Source organism: Rhineura floridana, chromosome 18, assembly GCF_030035675.1.
Source record: "Rhineura floridana isolate rRhiFlo1 chromosome 18, rRhiFlo1.hap2, whole genome shotgun sequence".
Lineage (NCBI taxonomy): Eukaryota > Metazoa > Chordata > Lepidosauria > Squamata > Rhineuridae > Rhineura > Rhineura floridana.
The window spans coordinates 3,892,350-3,909,296 of record NC_084497.1 but is presented as its reverse complement, the minus strand read 5'-3'; the positions used below and the strand labels follow the sequence as shown (position 1 = coordinate 3,909,296).

At 50.2% G+C, this 16,947-nt stretch overlaps 2 protein-coding genes across 2 annotated transcripts; one reads left to right on the top strand and one right to left on the bottom strand.

The window, feature by feature from the left end:
• Nucleotides 1-2,931: 2,931 nt before the first annotated feature.
• Nucleotides 2,932-7,944, top strand: FEM1A (fem-1 homolog A). The gene has a single exon (XM_061601158.1). It carries the CDS (start codon nt 3,170-3,172, stop codon nt 5,147-5,149), a length of 1,980 nt encoding a protein of 659 aa, XP_061457142.1. The 5' UTR covers nt 2,932-3,169; the 3' UTR covers nt 5,150-7,944.
• A 1,939-nt stretch (nt 7,945-9,883) lies between these two features.
• TICAM1 (TIR domain containing adaptor molecule 1) lies at nt 9,884-14,231 on the bottom strand. The gene is made up of 3 exons (XM_061601157.1): nt 14,130-14,231; nt 10,768-12,974; nt 9,884-10,089 (listed from the first exon to the last, which is right to left on the bottom strand). The coding sequence occupies exons 2-3, from the start codon at nt 12,715-12,717 to the stop codon at nt 10,012-10,014; spliced, it is 2,028 nt and encodes a 675-aa protein (XP_061457141.1). The 5' UTR covers nt 12,718-12,974; nt 14,130-14,231; the 3' UTR covers nt 9,884-10,011.
• Nucleotides 14,232-16,947: the final 2,716 nt, after the last annotated feature.

The window sequence follows — 16,947 nt, the reverse complement described above, 5'->3', positions numbered from 1 at the left end:
TGCAAGTAGCAGAAGTGAATTAGAAACTGGTTAGGTGGAGGACCCCCAGTAGTCTCCTGCTGGGAGGAAGGGAGATATATAAATCAAATAATAAATAAATAAATAAAAATAGTCCCTGAGCTTCATTCAAGTGGTTCCAGGCATGTCTATATAAAATATTCCTATTGATTTTTAATTGCATTTTTATTTTTTATTATTACATTTCTATCCCACCTTTCTCCCAAGGAGCTCAAAGTGGTGTGCAAACATGGTTCTCCCCCTCCCGGTTTGACCCTCACAACAACCCTGTGAGGTAGGCTGCGAGACAGTGACTGGCCCAAGGTCGCCCAGTGAACTTCATGGCGCTGAGTGAATATCTGCTTAATTCCAACCCCCACGGTCACAATTAAGCAGATTTTGCTCCAGCTCTCCTGGGGTGTGCCACCTCCTCTTCCTGTTCCTCCTCTGCAGTCTGACCCTCCTTGCAGAGGCCTCCACTGTATCATTCATCCGGGGGGGGGGCTCCTCCCCTGCTTTCTCCTACTCCGTGGTGGTGGTGCATTGGAGGGGGTCAGGAGGGTGTTGCATGCATTCCGCCAGGCAAACACACCTGTCCAGCTGCTAGTCCAACCTCTATACCACATATTTCTTATATATTATTCCTTCCTTTATTTGTTGTAATGTCCCTTCAAGTCAATTTCAACTTATGGCGACCCTATGAGTCAGTGATCTCCAGTAGCATGGTTTAATTCAAGAAGTTTGTAATATTTTACTTGTTATTGGTAGTTAAATGATGTTATTATACCACATATATAACATTAAATAATAATGATAATGATAATGATGATGATGATGATGATAATAATAATAATAATAATAATAATAATAGTCAGAGAGGGGAGGTTGAATTTAGAGTTGGGGCTGGATTGTTGTTGTTATATGTCTTCAAGTGAATTACAACTGGCGACCCCATGAATCAGTAACCTCCAGTATCATGTTACAAACCACCCTGTTCAGATCTTGTAAGTTCAGCTCTGTGGCTTCCTTTGTGGAATCAATCCATCTCCTGTTTGGCCTTCCTCTTTTTGTACTCCCTTCTGTTTTTCCCAGCATTATTGTCTTTTCTAGTGAATCATGTCTTCTCATGATGTGTCCAAAGTATGATAACCTCAGTTTCATCATTTTAGCTTCTAGTGACAGTTCTGGTTTGATTTGTTCCAATGCCCAATTATTTGTCTTTTTCGCAGTCCATGGTATGCGCAAAACTCTCCTCCAACACCACATTTCAAATGAGTTGATTTTTCTCTTATCCGCTGTTTTCACTGTCCAACTTTCACATCTATACAGAGATTGGGAATACCATGGTCTGAATGATAGGGATGATGATGATGATTTAGAAACCTTCTGAATAATAATAATAATAATAATAATAATACCCACTGTCACAATAATTGGAAAAAGGTTGAGCCGTAACCCTAACAATTTCTACGAAAAAACGCAAAAGGGCAGAAACCAATGCCATGCTTTCTGTTGCTCGGACATCTCATGGTAAAATCAAGTGAGCCTCCTGATTCCTAGAGAGGCAGGAAATGTGAAACATGTAGGAGCGTGGAAAGAATATAATCTAGCTCTATAGACTTGGAAAGCGGACTCAGGCAGATGGTTTACTTGCGGGTTCCATTTCCCCCCTGAGTGGACTTGCCCATGATAAACAATGGCAAAATCCACGCTTTGGAAGAACCCGTGTTTTTAACAGCACTGCTTTATATATGTTTACTCCGTGGCGCAGAGTGGTAAGCGGCAGTAACGCAGCCGAAGCTCTGCTCACGGCCGGAGTTCGATTCCAACGGAAGGAGGAAGTCGAATCACCGGTAAAAGGGGTCGAGGTCCACTCAGCCTTCCATCCATCCGTGGTCGGTAAAATGAGTACCTGGCATATGCTGGGGGTAAAGAAAGGCCGGGGAAGGAACTGGCAATCCCACCCCATATATACGGTCTGCCTAGTAAAACGTCGCCAGACATCACCCTAAGAGTCGGAAATGACTCGCACTACAAGTGCAGGGACACCTTTACCTTTCCTCATGTCTAATTGCTTTTTACGTTTTTAAAAGATTTTTTTTTAAAAAAAACCCAAACCTTTTTATGATGTTTTAAAGATGATTTTTAAGATGCCTTGTTTTTAAGATGCTTTAAGGTTTTTTTTAGTGCTTTGCCCTTTATTTGCCACCCTGGGCTCCTGCTGAGAGGAAGATGGGACAGAAATTTAATAACAATAATAACACTCTGCAGCAAGCTCCATTGACTTCAGTAGGGCTTGCTTCCAAGTAAACGTGTGTAGGGTTGCAATGCACCTTCCCCCCCCCAAAAAAAATACCCACGTGCAGGTTTTATTACAGTCAAAGGTTTATAAACGTTAAAAAGGGGGAAATTATAAAAAGTTTTAAAGCTTTTTTATATTTTCCTTTTCTTAAAAAAAAGCTGTTACGAGTTACAATGTTGAAATAACAAAATAAAAGAATATGGTTTTTTTTGGGGGGGGAAGGATATATAAACGTTATGATTTTAGCTCCGTAACTTGCTCCAAAACTCTTTCTTAAAGCTGTGCTGCCGGCAGGACTCCATTTCCCAGCATCCTTCGGGATCCTCCCTCTCCCGTTCCCAGAACCCTTTGCTCTCTTCCCCTCCCGCCTGGGAAACGGAGTCTCCTTCTCGGGAGTCCCTCAGTGATAGGCTCTCACGCCGCCGCCGAACTGCGCTTCCCAGAAGCCGTTGCGCGGCCGCCTCACTCGCAACACCGGCTCCTTCCTCTAAGGCTGCTGGGGGATGTAGTCTCTCTCCGCCGCCATCTGCCTTGAAGCTCACGGGACTGGTCGGAGGTAAGGAACTACAGCGACCAGCCTGCCATTCTGCGAAGGGGAGGGGAGGGAGAGCGAAGGCAGCCATTTTGTTTTGGGCTCCCTAAATAGGCTTTAAGATGGCGTCGGGGTAGGAGTAGGGTGAAGGTTGCTGGTGCAGCTGGAGGACCAGCTGCTTGTCAGGGAGGAAAGGGAAGGCTTGGTTGCTAGGTTACCAGCTGTTACCCCAAGCCTTCCTATACAGACACACATCCAGAGGCTTCCCTTCCATAAGCCCCCTAACCTACTTGCTAGTCCATGGGGAGGGGGTGGCCCCCGTGGCCAGCGCTGCCCCCATGGATCTCCGCCTGGCAGTCTACAACGCCGCCCGTGAGGGAAAGCTGAAGCTTCTGCAGAAGTTGCTGGGAAGCCGCAGCAGAGAGGAGCTGCAAGAGCTGACAGCCAGCCCCGGGGGTGGGGAAGGCGCTGGGGGCACCCCATTGCTGATCGCCGCCCGCCACGGCCACCAAGAGGTGGTGGAGTATCTGCTGGACCACTGCGGTGCCAGGGTGGAAGTGGGCGGCTCGGTCAACTTCGACGGCGAGACCATCGAGGGGGCCCCGCCTCTGTGGGCTGCCTCTGCGGCTGGGCACTTGGACGTGGTGCGCAGCCTGCTGGAGCGGGGGGCCAGCGTCAATCAGACCACGCTCACCAACTCCACCCCGCTGCGGGCAGCCTGCTTCGATGGGCACCTGGAGATTGTCCACTACTTGATTGGGGAGAGGGGAGCTGACCTGGAGGTGGCCAACCGCCATGGCCACACCTGCCTGATGATTTCATGCTACAAGGGGCATTCAGAGATTGCCCGCTACCTGCTGGAGAGAGGGGCCGACGTCAACCGCCGCAGCGTCAAGGGCAACACCGCCTTGCATGACTGCGCCGAATCCGGCAGCCTGGAGATCCTCCGCCTGTTGCTCGGCTCCAAAGCCCGCATGGAGAAAGATGGGTACGGGATGACCCCTCTGTTGGCCGCTAGCGTCACCGGCCACACCAATATTGTGGAATACCTCATAGAGGGAGCGCTGGAGGAGCAGGTGGAGGGGAAGCAGGAAGCGAGTGAGGCCGTTTGTGATGGGGCAGGCCGTGAGGAGCATCACGATGGCTGCTTGGCTACATGCGACGGCCATCCCCGTGCTTACTGCACACCGGAGGCAGCTGTGGAAGCGTTGGAGCTCCTGGGAGCCACCTTTGTCGACAAGAAGCGTGACCTGCTCGGGGCTCTTAAGCACTGGCGGAGGGCGATGGACCTTCGGCACAAGGGTGGGCAGTACCATGCCAAGCCAGAGCCTCGCCAGTTGGTGCTGGCATACGACTATTCACGGGAGGTGAGCACGATGGAGGAGCTGGAGTCCTTGGTGACTGACCCGGATGAAATGCGGATGCAAGCGCTCTTGATCCGGGAGCGCATCCTCGGCCCCTCCCACCCGGACACCTCTTACTATATCCGCTACCGGGGGGCCGTCTATGCCGATTCGGGAAACTTTGAGCGCTGCATTAATCTGTGGAAGTACGCCTTGGAGATGCAGCAGGGCAACTTGGAGGCCTTAAGCCCCATGACAGCAAGCAGCTTCCTCTCTTTTGCTGAGCTCTTCTCTTACGTTCTTCAGGACCGCTCAAAAGGCACCATGGCGACCCAGCTGGGCTTCCCCGACCTCATGGGGGTTTTGAGCAAAGGGGTCCGCGAGGTTGAGCGGGCTCTCCTCCATCGGAAAGACCCTGTGGCCGATTCCGCCCAGTTCACCAAAGCCCTGGCCATCATCCTCCACTTGGTCTTCCTGCTGGAGAAAGTGGAGTGCGCTCCAGAACAGGAGCACCAGAAGCGTCAGACCGTCTACCGCTTGTTGAAGTGCAACCCGCGGGGCAAGAATGGCTTCACCCCTTTGCACATGGCGGTGGACAAGGACACCACCACTGTTGGCCGCTACCCAGTGGGGAAGTTCCCCTCGCTCCATGTGGTGAACCTCCTCCTGGAGTGCGGGGCCGACCCCGACAGCCGCGACTATGATAACAACACCCCGCTGCACGTGGCCGCCCGGAACAACTGCCCACTCATCATGAGCGCCCTCATGGAGGCCGGAGCCCACATGGATGCCACCAACGCCTTCAAGCAGACGGCGTACGAGCTGTTGGACGAGAAGCTCCTCACCAAGGCCATGATGCAGCCTTTCAATTACATCACCTTGCAGTGCCTTGCTGCTCGAGCGCTGGATAAACACAAGATACCCTACAAAGGCTTCATCCCGGAAGAGCTGGAAGCCTTCATCGAACTCCATTAGACAGGGGAGACCTCCTGATGTCCCAGTGGGCGGGGATGGAGGAGGAACCTGGGACTCGCAGCCTTCTCTGTGATCTGAATCCTAAACGCTTCCATTTGCACTGGGCTAAGTGGCACAGTTGCTCTCTCCTTTCCCGGTGTGTATGTGTGGGGGAAATCTGTGGCTGTTTCTTCCCCCATCTGGGGCCGGCGTTGGCACCTGCCATCCTTGGGCAGCGGCCAGTCCCCTGCGCTGATGCCCACCCTTCTAAAGTTCAGTGGCATCTCCAAGCAATGGCAGGCAGCTGGGTTTAGCCACCCTTTTGTGACGTAGGGTGGCCAGACCCAACTGCAACTGAAGCCAGACGAAGCCACCAGAGCCCCTCGTCCGGAGGATACTTCCCCTCTCCCCAGAAACCCCCTCACACTGGAGCCAGCCCTGGTCCAGCCCCTTGGTGCCAGGGGTCACTCTATGCCAACCAGCACTGAGCGGCAGCAAGGAGTCGTTGCCGGCTAAATCTTACTTTTTAAAGCACGCTCACGCGCAAGAGTTCTGTGTAGGATCTCTTTTGTTCTGAAATCCAGCCTGCCTTAGGGGTAGCTGAGTTTGTACCTTCCCTCCCTTCTTTCTCCCTCTGTTCCTTGAGCCTCGTAGGGAACGCAGGTGAGGGTTTAGGGCAAGCCCACAGTCAGTCTTAAAAGTCGCCCTTTCCTTTGTGTTTGCTTTTAGTCCTTTTAGGCGGTTCAGCCAGACTGAGCCGGTCCTCTAACGCTCAGCATTCAGTTCCGTAGTTGCGCCTTGCACAGTTGACCCAGCCCGGTGTGGTGAAGATTGATTGTGTTTGGGGTTTGTTTTGATTTGATTTTCGCAATGCCCCGTGACGAAGCATTGCTAAGGTTTTGCTGGCTGTGTTGAAGGCTGGTTGTGGTATTTTTGCGGTTGCTGTTTTCTTTTAAGATCAAGCAGATGCTATCACCAGCTCAGGCTGTCCAAAAAACAAAAAAACTCCCCAAATTCTGACGTTGGTTTTAGGATCAAACCAAAAACTCCTTTCTCTCCCGCCTAGAACAGAGAGGCAAAACCTGGCATTTTGGCTCCGTTTTTAAGGCAAGGGTTGGACGCCTTTTGAACCGGTTAAAGACAATCCTGCGAAGCATTTGAGCAGAGCTTGGAAAAGTTACTTTTTTGAACTACAACTCCCATCAGCCTAATCCAGTGGCCATGCTGGTTGGGGCTGATGGGAGTTGTAGTTCAAAAAAAGTAACTTTTCCAAGCTCTGCATTTGAGTTAAGATGGCCCCATCCTTTTCACCATTGGTCATGCTGGCTGGGGCTGATGGGAGTTGGGAATCCAGCCGCATCTGGAGGGCCGGGGGTTCCCCACCCCTGATTTAAGTCCTGTGCTGGAATCTGTGAAGTAGGAAGTGGCAGGAGGTCTGCATATGGAAAGTAGGCTGAGCCTTTATAGGGAAAGGGGGAGGCAAAGTTTTGGAGGGTGGGAAGGGCCAGCAGGGGGTTTGGGGGGGAATTGGGGGCATCACCTGCTGTTGGGCTGTGTCAGTGGAGCCCCCACACTTTAGCTCGTGCAGGCATATTTGGGGGCGAGGGGGGGAATAGGCTGTGCCACAATTGCCCGCACTGTTTGGGGGCAGCTTTCTGGAGTGGTCGCAGCAACTCTGGGTCGCAAATTGGCAGCTCACAGCACTCAGCTGCCCTCTTTTGCAACAATTCCAACTAGCTACAGAAAGTGTGGTCGATGCATGGGCCTTTCAGCCGTCTCCTTTTTCCCAGAGTGGATATAGGGGCAGTGGAAGGGGGCCCCTCTCCTGTCAAGTCAGAAGTGTTCCTCCTCCCAAATAGCGCTTGAATTGTGGGCATCTGGAAGGGTTTTGGAGAAACCCTCCTTCGAGTGAGCTTCAGAGGGTGGATTCAGATGAACCATTATAGCCCCCAGGTTTTTGCAGGCTGGAAATTCAGTGGACTGGTTCGACCCCAAAGGACGCGACGTACAAGGTCCTCTCACCCAAACCAACGCCTGCTGGAAAATCTAGGAGTTTCCATTGATCATCCAACAAATATTAGCTACAGAGTCCTGCATGGGCTGACACACGCATACACCAGTTCCGCTTGATCATCAAAAGTGCTGTTACCCCACAACTCGGGATAGATGGGGCGGGGGGAGAAGGGCTTCATCTGAAACCATTTCCTTAATTCTTTGCCGTTTTGGCACTTAGATGAAAGCACACCGCTACTAGAAAAAGTTCTGCCATCTTAAGATGAAAGCACGGCGCTAGCAGATAGTCAAAGAAAGTTCTGCCCCCTTTCTGTCGGCTAAGTCCAGTTTGGTTTGGGAGTGGAAGTTGTTTCTCAAAAGGCTTTTGGGTACCTGCTGTGGGCAAGAGGGCTAGTGCACCAAAGGGCCAGTGAGGCCGCCTCCTACCCTTCAAGGCTCCTCCCACCCCTCGAGGCTTGGCCTTCACAGCACCCCTGCACAGCTGGTGATGTGCTTTCCTGCCTGAGACTAAAGCGGCACAACTGAACCGTAGACCTCAAAAATGTTTTCCTCGGTGGGTTCCAAGGAATCCTGTTGACTGGCCTGTTTTTGTTCCTGCAGTGTTAAAAATTGGAGAGTTCAGGTGATAAGGCAAGAAGGGTTCAAGTTGTTGTTTGTGGTGGGGAGGGAGATTTTGTTTACTTTGGGCTGCAAAGAAAAGTGTTCATTTAGCCAACGTTGGGCTGAAAACTGACAAAAGCGGAATGTGTTGAACTTGAAATAAACAAACTGACACTTTAAAAAAAATCTTGCTGCTAACGAAATTCCTCTGACAGTCTTGTTATTTGCAGGGATGGAGATCTGGGTGAGGAGGGTGCTTTCGCATGGCTTTATAGGGGCAGCTTTTTCCTTTGCAAGACAAGAGGAAACCCATTTTGCATCCATGGAAGGAAAGGGGAAAAAAACCAGGTTGGGAGCACAAGAATTGCCGTGCAGGGTCAGGCCACTACAAGCCCCATCTAGTCCCGTTGCCAGCCTGGATGCTTCTGGCAATCGCCTTGTTGCTCCCCAGCTGCTCTCATTCGGAGGCAGACTGCTCCTGAACATGGAAGTTTCATAAGAACTCTCCCTCTGTGCATTCAGTCTGCTTTTAAAAGGGGGAAAAATGGCACTCTTGCAGCAGGATTGTTTGAAACCAGTAGGGCAAGAGATGGGGAGGACCTGCGGCCTTCCAGATAACTCTTGGGACCCCAACTCCCATCGCCTTCAGCCAGTGGAGAAAATTATGGCCCGTGTGCACCATCAGTCTTGAAAGTCCGTGTTGGGGGGGGGCTTGAACCAGACCAAGCAGGTTGTCTAACACCCTTGCGCCTTGCACAGTCGCAATGAGGACTGATTGTGTCAGCACCAGTAAGGAACGATGGGAGTTATCGCCCAACATCTTAGAAGGCTCACTTCCTTGCAGAAGAAAGTCTGTGCTGTCTCCAACCCGCCCCAGCAATATTGTACACTAGCCTGGCCTCTTGCGAGAGCCTGATCCTGTGGGCTGTTGAGCAAAGCCAAGGAGTGGTTGGGGCCAAGCGCAAGGGCCCTGGGCCCTGGCTCCAGCCCAGCGTGGCAGAGTCGTGCCATTTCTGAGGGGGGGTTGCTCTGCGTCATGCGGTGCGGCCGGACAGCAAATGTCCGCTTGGCAGTATGAGGCTCTTTAGTGGGAGACACCGAGGTTCAGCTTGTCTACGGTATGAAAAACCTCAAGTGCCAGCTGCATTGAGTAACCGGCTTCGCTGGCCTCCGTCGGGATCGAGCAAGTTAAAAATAAAAGCACTGGATCGGTCCAGATTTGGAACAAGCAGCTTGGAAGGTTGTACATGAAATTAGAAACTCGGCAGCCCATGCTCAAACCAGGGGCGACTTGCCCTTTCTGAGTTTAACAGTCCCTCTTCCCAGGGAACTCTGGGAAATGTAGCTCTGGAAGAAGGGATATTGGGGTCTCCTAACAACTCTCATCACCCTGCACAAACTATAATTCCCAGGATTCTTTGGGGTGAAGAAGCCATCACTGTTCATAAGGGTATGACACTGCTTTAAATGTATAGTGCAGCTGGGACCCAAGTCTAGAGGGTGCTGGGTTCTTGGAACTGTCCCTAGCCACACCCCCTTCTCTCAAGGCCACACCCATTACCAGCATTGCTTTGCAACCTCTGGCCAATGTGTGTGCCAGGGTGGCATTTGTGCTTGAACTCTGATCATGCCTCGTGCTTGCCTGGGTGGGAGGATAGAGAGGGAGGGTGCGTGAGTACGTGCAGAAACAAGATAACTGTACAAAGGCAACAGGGCTGGTATAGCACAGTGGGGAGGAGAGCCTGGCTGGGAACCCAGAGTCTGTGAGTTCACATCCCCGCTCATGTCTCCTGGGTGTCCAGGGCCAGCTAAAGATAACCCGCACAGCGAGTGGCTCAGGGGTGACGTGCCCTGCCACCTGTGCAGCCGTGGGCAAGCTACAGAGTCCCAAGGAGCCCGGTTGTCCCCCAGCTGGCAGTTGCGGACAAGGAAGGGGCTGGCTTGTGCAGCTGTGGCAAGCTGAGCAGGCCCTAGCCAGCTGGGGAGGACTAGCCTCAGAGGGAGGCCATGGGAAACCCCCTCTGAATACCGCTTACCATGAAATCCCTATGAATATATATCCAAAAAAGGTTCATAGGGTCGCCATAAGACGTAATCGACTTGAAGGCATATAATAACAACAATCATTGGTTTGCTGCCATACACTCCTTTTGGAAAGGTGGAATTATTATTATTAATGATGATGATGATGGAACAGAACACAGTATTCCAAATGTGGCTGCACCACCAATTTGTATACAAAGCCATAGCGAGACTGGACACTTTTATCTTCAGTCTTCGTGCCTATTCCACTGGTCCACGCCAACCTCTTCCTCTCCCGTGCCAAGCGCCGCATTTGTCCTCTCCACCTGTACATAGAGACGGAAGGATCTGTCACTTTCGCCTCTCTCATTTTTCCAGTCTTAAATTCAGTTCTGCAGGTTTTTGCAGCAATTTGCAATTTTCTTAAAAAAAAAAAAAGTCCTAATGAAAATTCTCCAGCATTTTATTCTGAGTTTCTCCTAATAAACACTTTTTCATCTGCAGTATTGACTAATGTACACATTTTTGCAAGCAATTTTCTCCTAACAATGCGCTTGGGTATGTTATTTTCACTAATATATTCATTTTTACACACATTTCCCCCCCTAACAAATGCCTTTTTGTAACCTGTTGGAGAACTGCTTTGCCAAATTCAGAGAAGTACAAATTTCAAAGGATGGCTTATGTTTTTGGTTCTCATACTATTTCAGAATTTGATCAACTCGGCTTCAGAGTATTGGACTATGAGCTGTGGAGACCCAGGTTCGACTCCCCACTCGGCCATGAAGCTCACTGGGTGACCTTGGGGGTCAGTCACTGCCTCTTGGCCTAACCTACCTCACAGGGTTGTTGTGAAGATAAAATGAAGCCAGGGGGAAAACGTGTGCCACCTTGTGCTTCTTGAAGGAAAGGTGGGATATAAATGAAATAATATTAATGTAATATAATATAATGTGAATGAAATAATAATAGCAAACTGAATTGAATGTCTCCCCAGTTCCTACCTGCATTTGGTTGTAGTCTCCAATTTGAACCATCTGGGCATTTTGGATGATGAGGTGGGGCGGAGGCCCACCTGAGAGCATGCTAGGAGGCCCCAGGGAGACCACAACGGAGGATAGATCAGGCCCAGGCTGATGTTGTGGCATCCCGGGAACAGGAAATGTTGCCTGGCAAAACGGTTCTGGAAACTGGCCAGGTGGGACTTGCAACCCCGAAAAGCCCACCTGTGGGGCCTGCAAAGCCACTGGAGCTTGCAAGTTCACGCTGAGCGCGGAGAGGCGTTGCAGCACCCGCCTGTAATCTTGGTGTTGCTCCTGCAAACGTTCCCTGTCGTGGACCTGCTTGAAGTAGCTCCACGCAACCTTCTTCTCCCGGATCACCGCCGGGGCGAAAGTGTTCTTGACCCGCCTGGCAAAAACATGCGAGTTCTCATCCAATGGCACGAGTCCCGCGAGCAAACAAGGCATCTCCCCCCTTTTTATGGGGTTCTCCTTAGGCACAAAGGGGATCACCGAGTTGGTCTTGAGGAAGCGCTCGAAGGAGTCCATCAAGGCCATGTTGGCCTGGAAAGTGCAGAGGCGGCTCTTGAAGTTCTCCGTCAGGAGCAGGAGGGTGAAGGCCGAGTTGTCCAACACGTCCTGGAAGCAGCTGAGCTGGCAGTGCCCAGGGACCAGGAAATCCTCATTGAACGTTGCCCCGTTGGAGACGCCCATGGTCTCCAGCTGCTCCCTCACCCGGCAGGCAATGGTCTCGTCTTCGCTGGCGTGGACAACCACGAAAGTGAAGAACTGCTGCTCGTCACCCTGTGGATCTGTCGTCGGGGATCCCGATGGAGGAAGGGCAGAGCTTGAAGCAGAGGAGAGTCTTTGTGTTGAGGAAGAGGAGTCTTCCACGGGTCTTTGGATCAACCCTGCGGAAGACACTGCTGCAGGCAGAGGCGCAGGCAACGCTTGCGGATTTTGGAGTGAGCTTCCTTCAGGGTCCTGCAGTTCTTCTGCCACTGTGTTCCAGGGTTCCCTGCCCTGTCCAGCCTCCTCACGTGGCTGCGTAGCTGTAAGGTGAGGCCAAACCAACGGAGAGGAAAGGTTGCCTCGGAAGCCACCAGTGTGTCCGGTTGTTGGCTGGTCTTGCAGAGAGGACTCCATGGGTTTCTCGGACGAGCAATGGTCTGGTGACTCAAGGGCGTCTCCCCCTTTGCCGGGTGGCACCAAAGGGCTGACGGAACTCCCAAAAAGTTTACTGGGCTCGGGGATGCCGTGCTGGCCAGCGGAGTGGTTGAAGACCAGCATCGTTGGGGACTGGCTGATCTCAAAGTGACTGATGAGGGAGGTTGGGCTGCCAGTGGAGCGGAGTGGCTGGAGGTCAGAGGGGGCCCAGGAACTCGGGATTGGCACTGGAGAGCTCTTGGCTGCTCCAGCTAAGGAAGTCCCTGCACCAGAGCTTGGCGCACAGACGTTATGGCTTGCCACCGCAGGAGTGAAATCCAGGCCGCACTTATCCCGAGCTTCTCCCAAGAGGCTCTCCAGCTTCGATCCTTGGGCATTGTTTGTGTGGAAGGCCTTGACGGCTGCTCGGTATGCCTCATCTCTGGCTAGGGCTCCACACAGTTTTTCATCTACTAGCAGTGAAAAGATCCGAGCCACAGCCAGCACCACTTCTGGATCCTGGTTCAGGGGAATTGGATTGGCTCTGTTTGCCGAAGCACTACCCCAGTGGCTTTGGTAGATGTGGGCTGCCGCCACGTCGTCCCCCAAAGCCTCCAGGCTCACCCTGGCCTCTGTCTCTCTCCTCAAGGTCAGAAGGATCATGGCACGCAGGCGCTTACAGCTCCTCCAGTCTTGCTTCGTGGAGTTCAGCTTATACTTGCACTGGACCAACTTGTCCTCCGGGATTCTGGCTAAGACCCTGAAGATGCCCTCCAGGCTTGGGTGAACCTCGGTGGTCTCTGCCATCCTGGCGAATGAGGTGATGAGGCAATGCCCCAGAATATGTTAGGGCCTGGAAGGGTGCTGGTGATGCAGAGGTGAGAGGTTTGCCACCATGCCAACAAATTTAAGGCTGGGCATGGTGAGTCATCAATCTTTCCCCAGTGAGATTTCGTCAGTCTTCTCACTTTGCTGAACCTTTCAAGAAAGATTGTCTGCCATCTTTTATTCTCCAGGTGTTATTTTCGGGGGAAGGGGAGAAGGGGATTGGCCTCTGCGTAGACCTTAGAATTAAAAAGCAGAAGAAATTATTGGTGACATCGCCTGGGTCTGGGCAGCCTATGTGATGGAACTGCGTCCAGCATGCAAGATCACTCTGTTAGGGCCTGAATGAAGGGCTCCAGAATAGATCTCCTACATCAGAAGTTTATTTGTTTATTTACTTATTATTTGATTTATATCTCGCCCTTCCAGCAGGAGCCCAGGGTCCCAAACTGTGGTCCGTGGACCACCAGTGGTCCATGAGTTTCATGAAGGTGGTCTGCGGCATGCCCGCATTAAACATTCGTGTTGATTTTTTAAAAAAAAATGTTGTTTCTGTTGGATCTTATTGTGTATTTTGCGGTATTACCATCTGAGTTTGGTGGAACGCAAATTGTAATGCAATAAAATACAATTTTGAGAAATAAAATAAAAGCACCAGAAATGGCACCCAAAGCCATGCGGTGCCTAGCACAGCGCCTCACAATGGCTACAGCAGGCTGAAAAATCATTAAGTGGTCCTCCAAGACAGACAGCAATTTTCAAGGAGTCCGGGGGGCGGGCGGGTGGGAAGGTTTGGGGTCCACTGCCTACATAATAACAGTGAAATTATCAGAGCTGGGCTCCCACTGGGAGGAAGGGCAGGATATAAATCAAATAATAAATAAATAAATCATTCCTTCTGTTTCCAACGTCCAGGCGCTGAGTGCCGATCCATACGCAACCAAACTGTACCATCATCGGGCAGCTGCCTTGTCCTGAGTCAGATCATGGGTCCACCTAGCCTAGTGGTGTTTACACTGACTGGCAGCTGCTCTTCAGGGTTTCAGGCAGGGAGTCTCTCCCTGACCTACCTGGAGAGGCCGTTGGGGACTGATTCTGGGACCTTCTGCTGCCAAGGCAGATTCTGTATCAGGCAGTTTCCAATGAGGTCCAAAACCAGGTTGGGATTTGGCTGACTGAATGGCAAAACCCCCGACAGTCTTTCACAGCCACAGTTCAGAGGGACTGGCCATTTCTGCATGCAAAACTTGACCACTGACGACTCAGTCTCTTTTCCTGCCTGTCTGTCTCTCCTGACCCCCTCCCCTTTCCCCCACCTTGCTTGAAAAACAGGCCAGGGAATTTACTTCCCTGGAAGACGAAAGGAATCTGGACTAAGCAGGTATTTGACCTACCTGCCACTTCCAAAGCAAAGCTGCAAACCTTTGAGATGGGTTTTTTCTTCTTTTTTCCAAAGTGATTGCTTGCAAGCCTCTTGGAAAGTTGCAGACAGGAGGAGGAACTGAGAGGAGGAAGCTGGGGTAGGTGGCAGTCCCTCCCCCTTCTCTCTCTCCTCCTCCTTGGACAAGAAAGGAACTGGGGAAATGTCTCTGAAGATTCAGAAGTGGGAAGCTCTTCCTCAAAACTGCAACATAACTTTCTGTTTCCTGGCTGCGGTGCAGTGGCTTGTTGCGTTGGTGAACATCTGGCTTTCATGAGGCAGCTGGACAGCCATCTCTCGGGAATGCTTTGATTTTGATTCCTGCATTGAGCAGGGGGGTGGACTTGATGGCCTTATAGGCCCCTTCCAACTCTACTATTCTATGATTCTATGCTCCTCTGTCCCAGGGCAGACAGATCATTCCATCTGTCTCTTGCACCACACACACACACACACACACACACACACACACACACACACACACACACACACACACACACACACACACACACACACACACACACACACACACACACACACACACACACACACACACACACACACACACACACACACACACACACACACACACACACACACACACACACACACACACACACACACACACACACACACACACACACACACACACACACACACACACACACACACACACACACACACACACACACACACACACACACACACACACACCCTTTTGCATTTTTGACCGCAATCCTCATCCCCTTTATCTAGGAGTCACACCCCCTTTATCTGGGAGTCACACCCATTGATCTCAGTTTTGGAAGAACTGGGAGGGATTGCTAGGAAAAACTTAAACTGTATTGTAATCGTTTTTCTTTGTTTAGCAATATATGCCATTACAAACATAGATCATTCAAAGCTGAGACACAAGTTTAGCTCTTAATTTCTTAGCTGTCAGCGCAAATACAGAAATAAGATATAATTTTCCTTGTCCAATAGGAAAAAGGACACAAACTCACTTGGTGTAACAATTTTCCCTCTACAACTAAACTAAGACAGATAATTCCCACGAGGCAAAAGACAAAGATTGCAGAAGGTAGTATACAAAAGGACGCCTTTGTCGCAGAATTGTGGAGTTTGTTATTTCCTGCACTAATGAGGCATTAGCAATAGCAAGGTTCCTGAGGCTTTCTTCAATCTATGGATTTTGTGAAGGTGAATAACTCTTATGTGCTAAACTCTTTTTCTTTGTAAATAGGCGCAAGAAATATGTATTTTTGATATTTTTGCTGATTTTCAATATGCTGAATAATTTTCTGTTTCTGTATCCCTGGCTCTGGTTGCTTTGTTGTATCTAAACTTAAAAATGAATCATGTAGAGGATTGCACAGTTAAAAGACGCTGTGCTGTAACAGCCAATGAAATTCTGCTCAGAAGTAGACCTATTGAAATGAATGGACCCAAGTTAGTTGTGTCCATTCATTTCAATGGATCTGCTCTGAGAAATTTGATTGAATTTGCATTTGAAGGTGAATCTATCAAATCTGCACTTTCCAAAACAGTATTAAGGAGCGAGACACAGCCAATCCTTTGAAATATGCCCAGAAAATAGTAGATATCTATTTGGAGTGGATGGGCTGGTTGTCATTCACTTGTGAACACCCTGGACGCTTTTGCTTATGCTCCAGTGACATATGAAGCCATTCTTCTCCCTTTCCTTAATGTGCAGCGTGCTTTGGTTGCTAGCTATGCAAATAGACTTGAGAGGAGGTTGGAGATTGGCAATGCCTGCTGTCTCACTTAAGCAGAGGAAAGCGGCCCTGTTTCGTTGGGAAGGGAAGGGGCGTTTGTGGGTCTCTCTCTGGAGAAAAGGTTGCAAAAGCCGGCAACTTCCTCCCACTCTGGGAGTGACTCTGCAACAAAAGCACTCTACTTTCAGGTCTACAAGCGCAAAACATGAGGAAGTGAGGTCTCTGGGAAGAGCATGATTGCTAGTCATCAAACCACGCAGGGCGGTTATTGCGCCTTTCGAGTTCCTCCTTTGCAGATAAGATCAAAACACAGCTCAATCAGAAAACCTGAAAAAAACTTTAGGACTTAAAAAAAATAAATCCTGTTATTGGGTTCTTGTTGTTATCATGCTTTTATGAACAGTGGGCAAACTCGATGGGGTTGACTGGAGAAAATGATTGTGGATCTTGAAGGGGACAGGCAAAGGCCATAGCTTAGTGGCAGAGTGTCTGCTTTGTGGAGCCAGCTTCATGTAGTGTCCTAACCTACCTCGCAGGGTTGTCTGGAGCTCGCTGGAGGAAAGTGGAGATAAAAATGTGGTGGGGATGATTATAATAATTAAAAATAAGCACGGGTGAAAGGGCAGGGTTGTTTAACGGAGCCAGGGACTTCTGGGGCTCTGGGAGGGGGAACAACCCCATGAAATAGCCTCTGGAATTGTCTCCCTTATGATCTTCGACATGCCTCCTCCCTGGTGGGTTTTCGCTGAGCTCTTAAGACCTGGCTATTCAGGCAGGCCTATAGGAATTTTGGGATAGCTTAGCTTGATGTATTACTTGATGTTTTTGATGTTAGTTTTAATTGATAATTGTGTTTTGGATTGTTATTGTATTTTATCTTGGTGCTGTAAGTCGCCTAGAGTGTCCGTTAATTCGGACAGATAGGCGACTAACAAATAAAATTTTATTATTATTATTATAAATCATCTTGAAATCTTCAGGTGAAGCCCTGAGACTTGGGGGGGGGCATTGCCAGGCTATCTCCCCTATCAATTTAAAGCACTTGAAACTGTCATG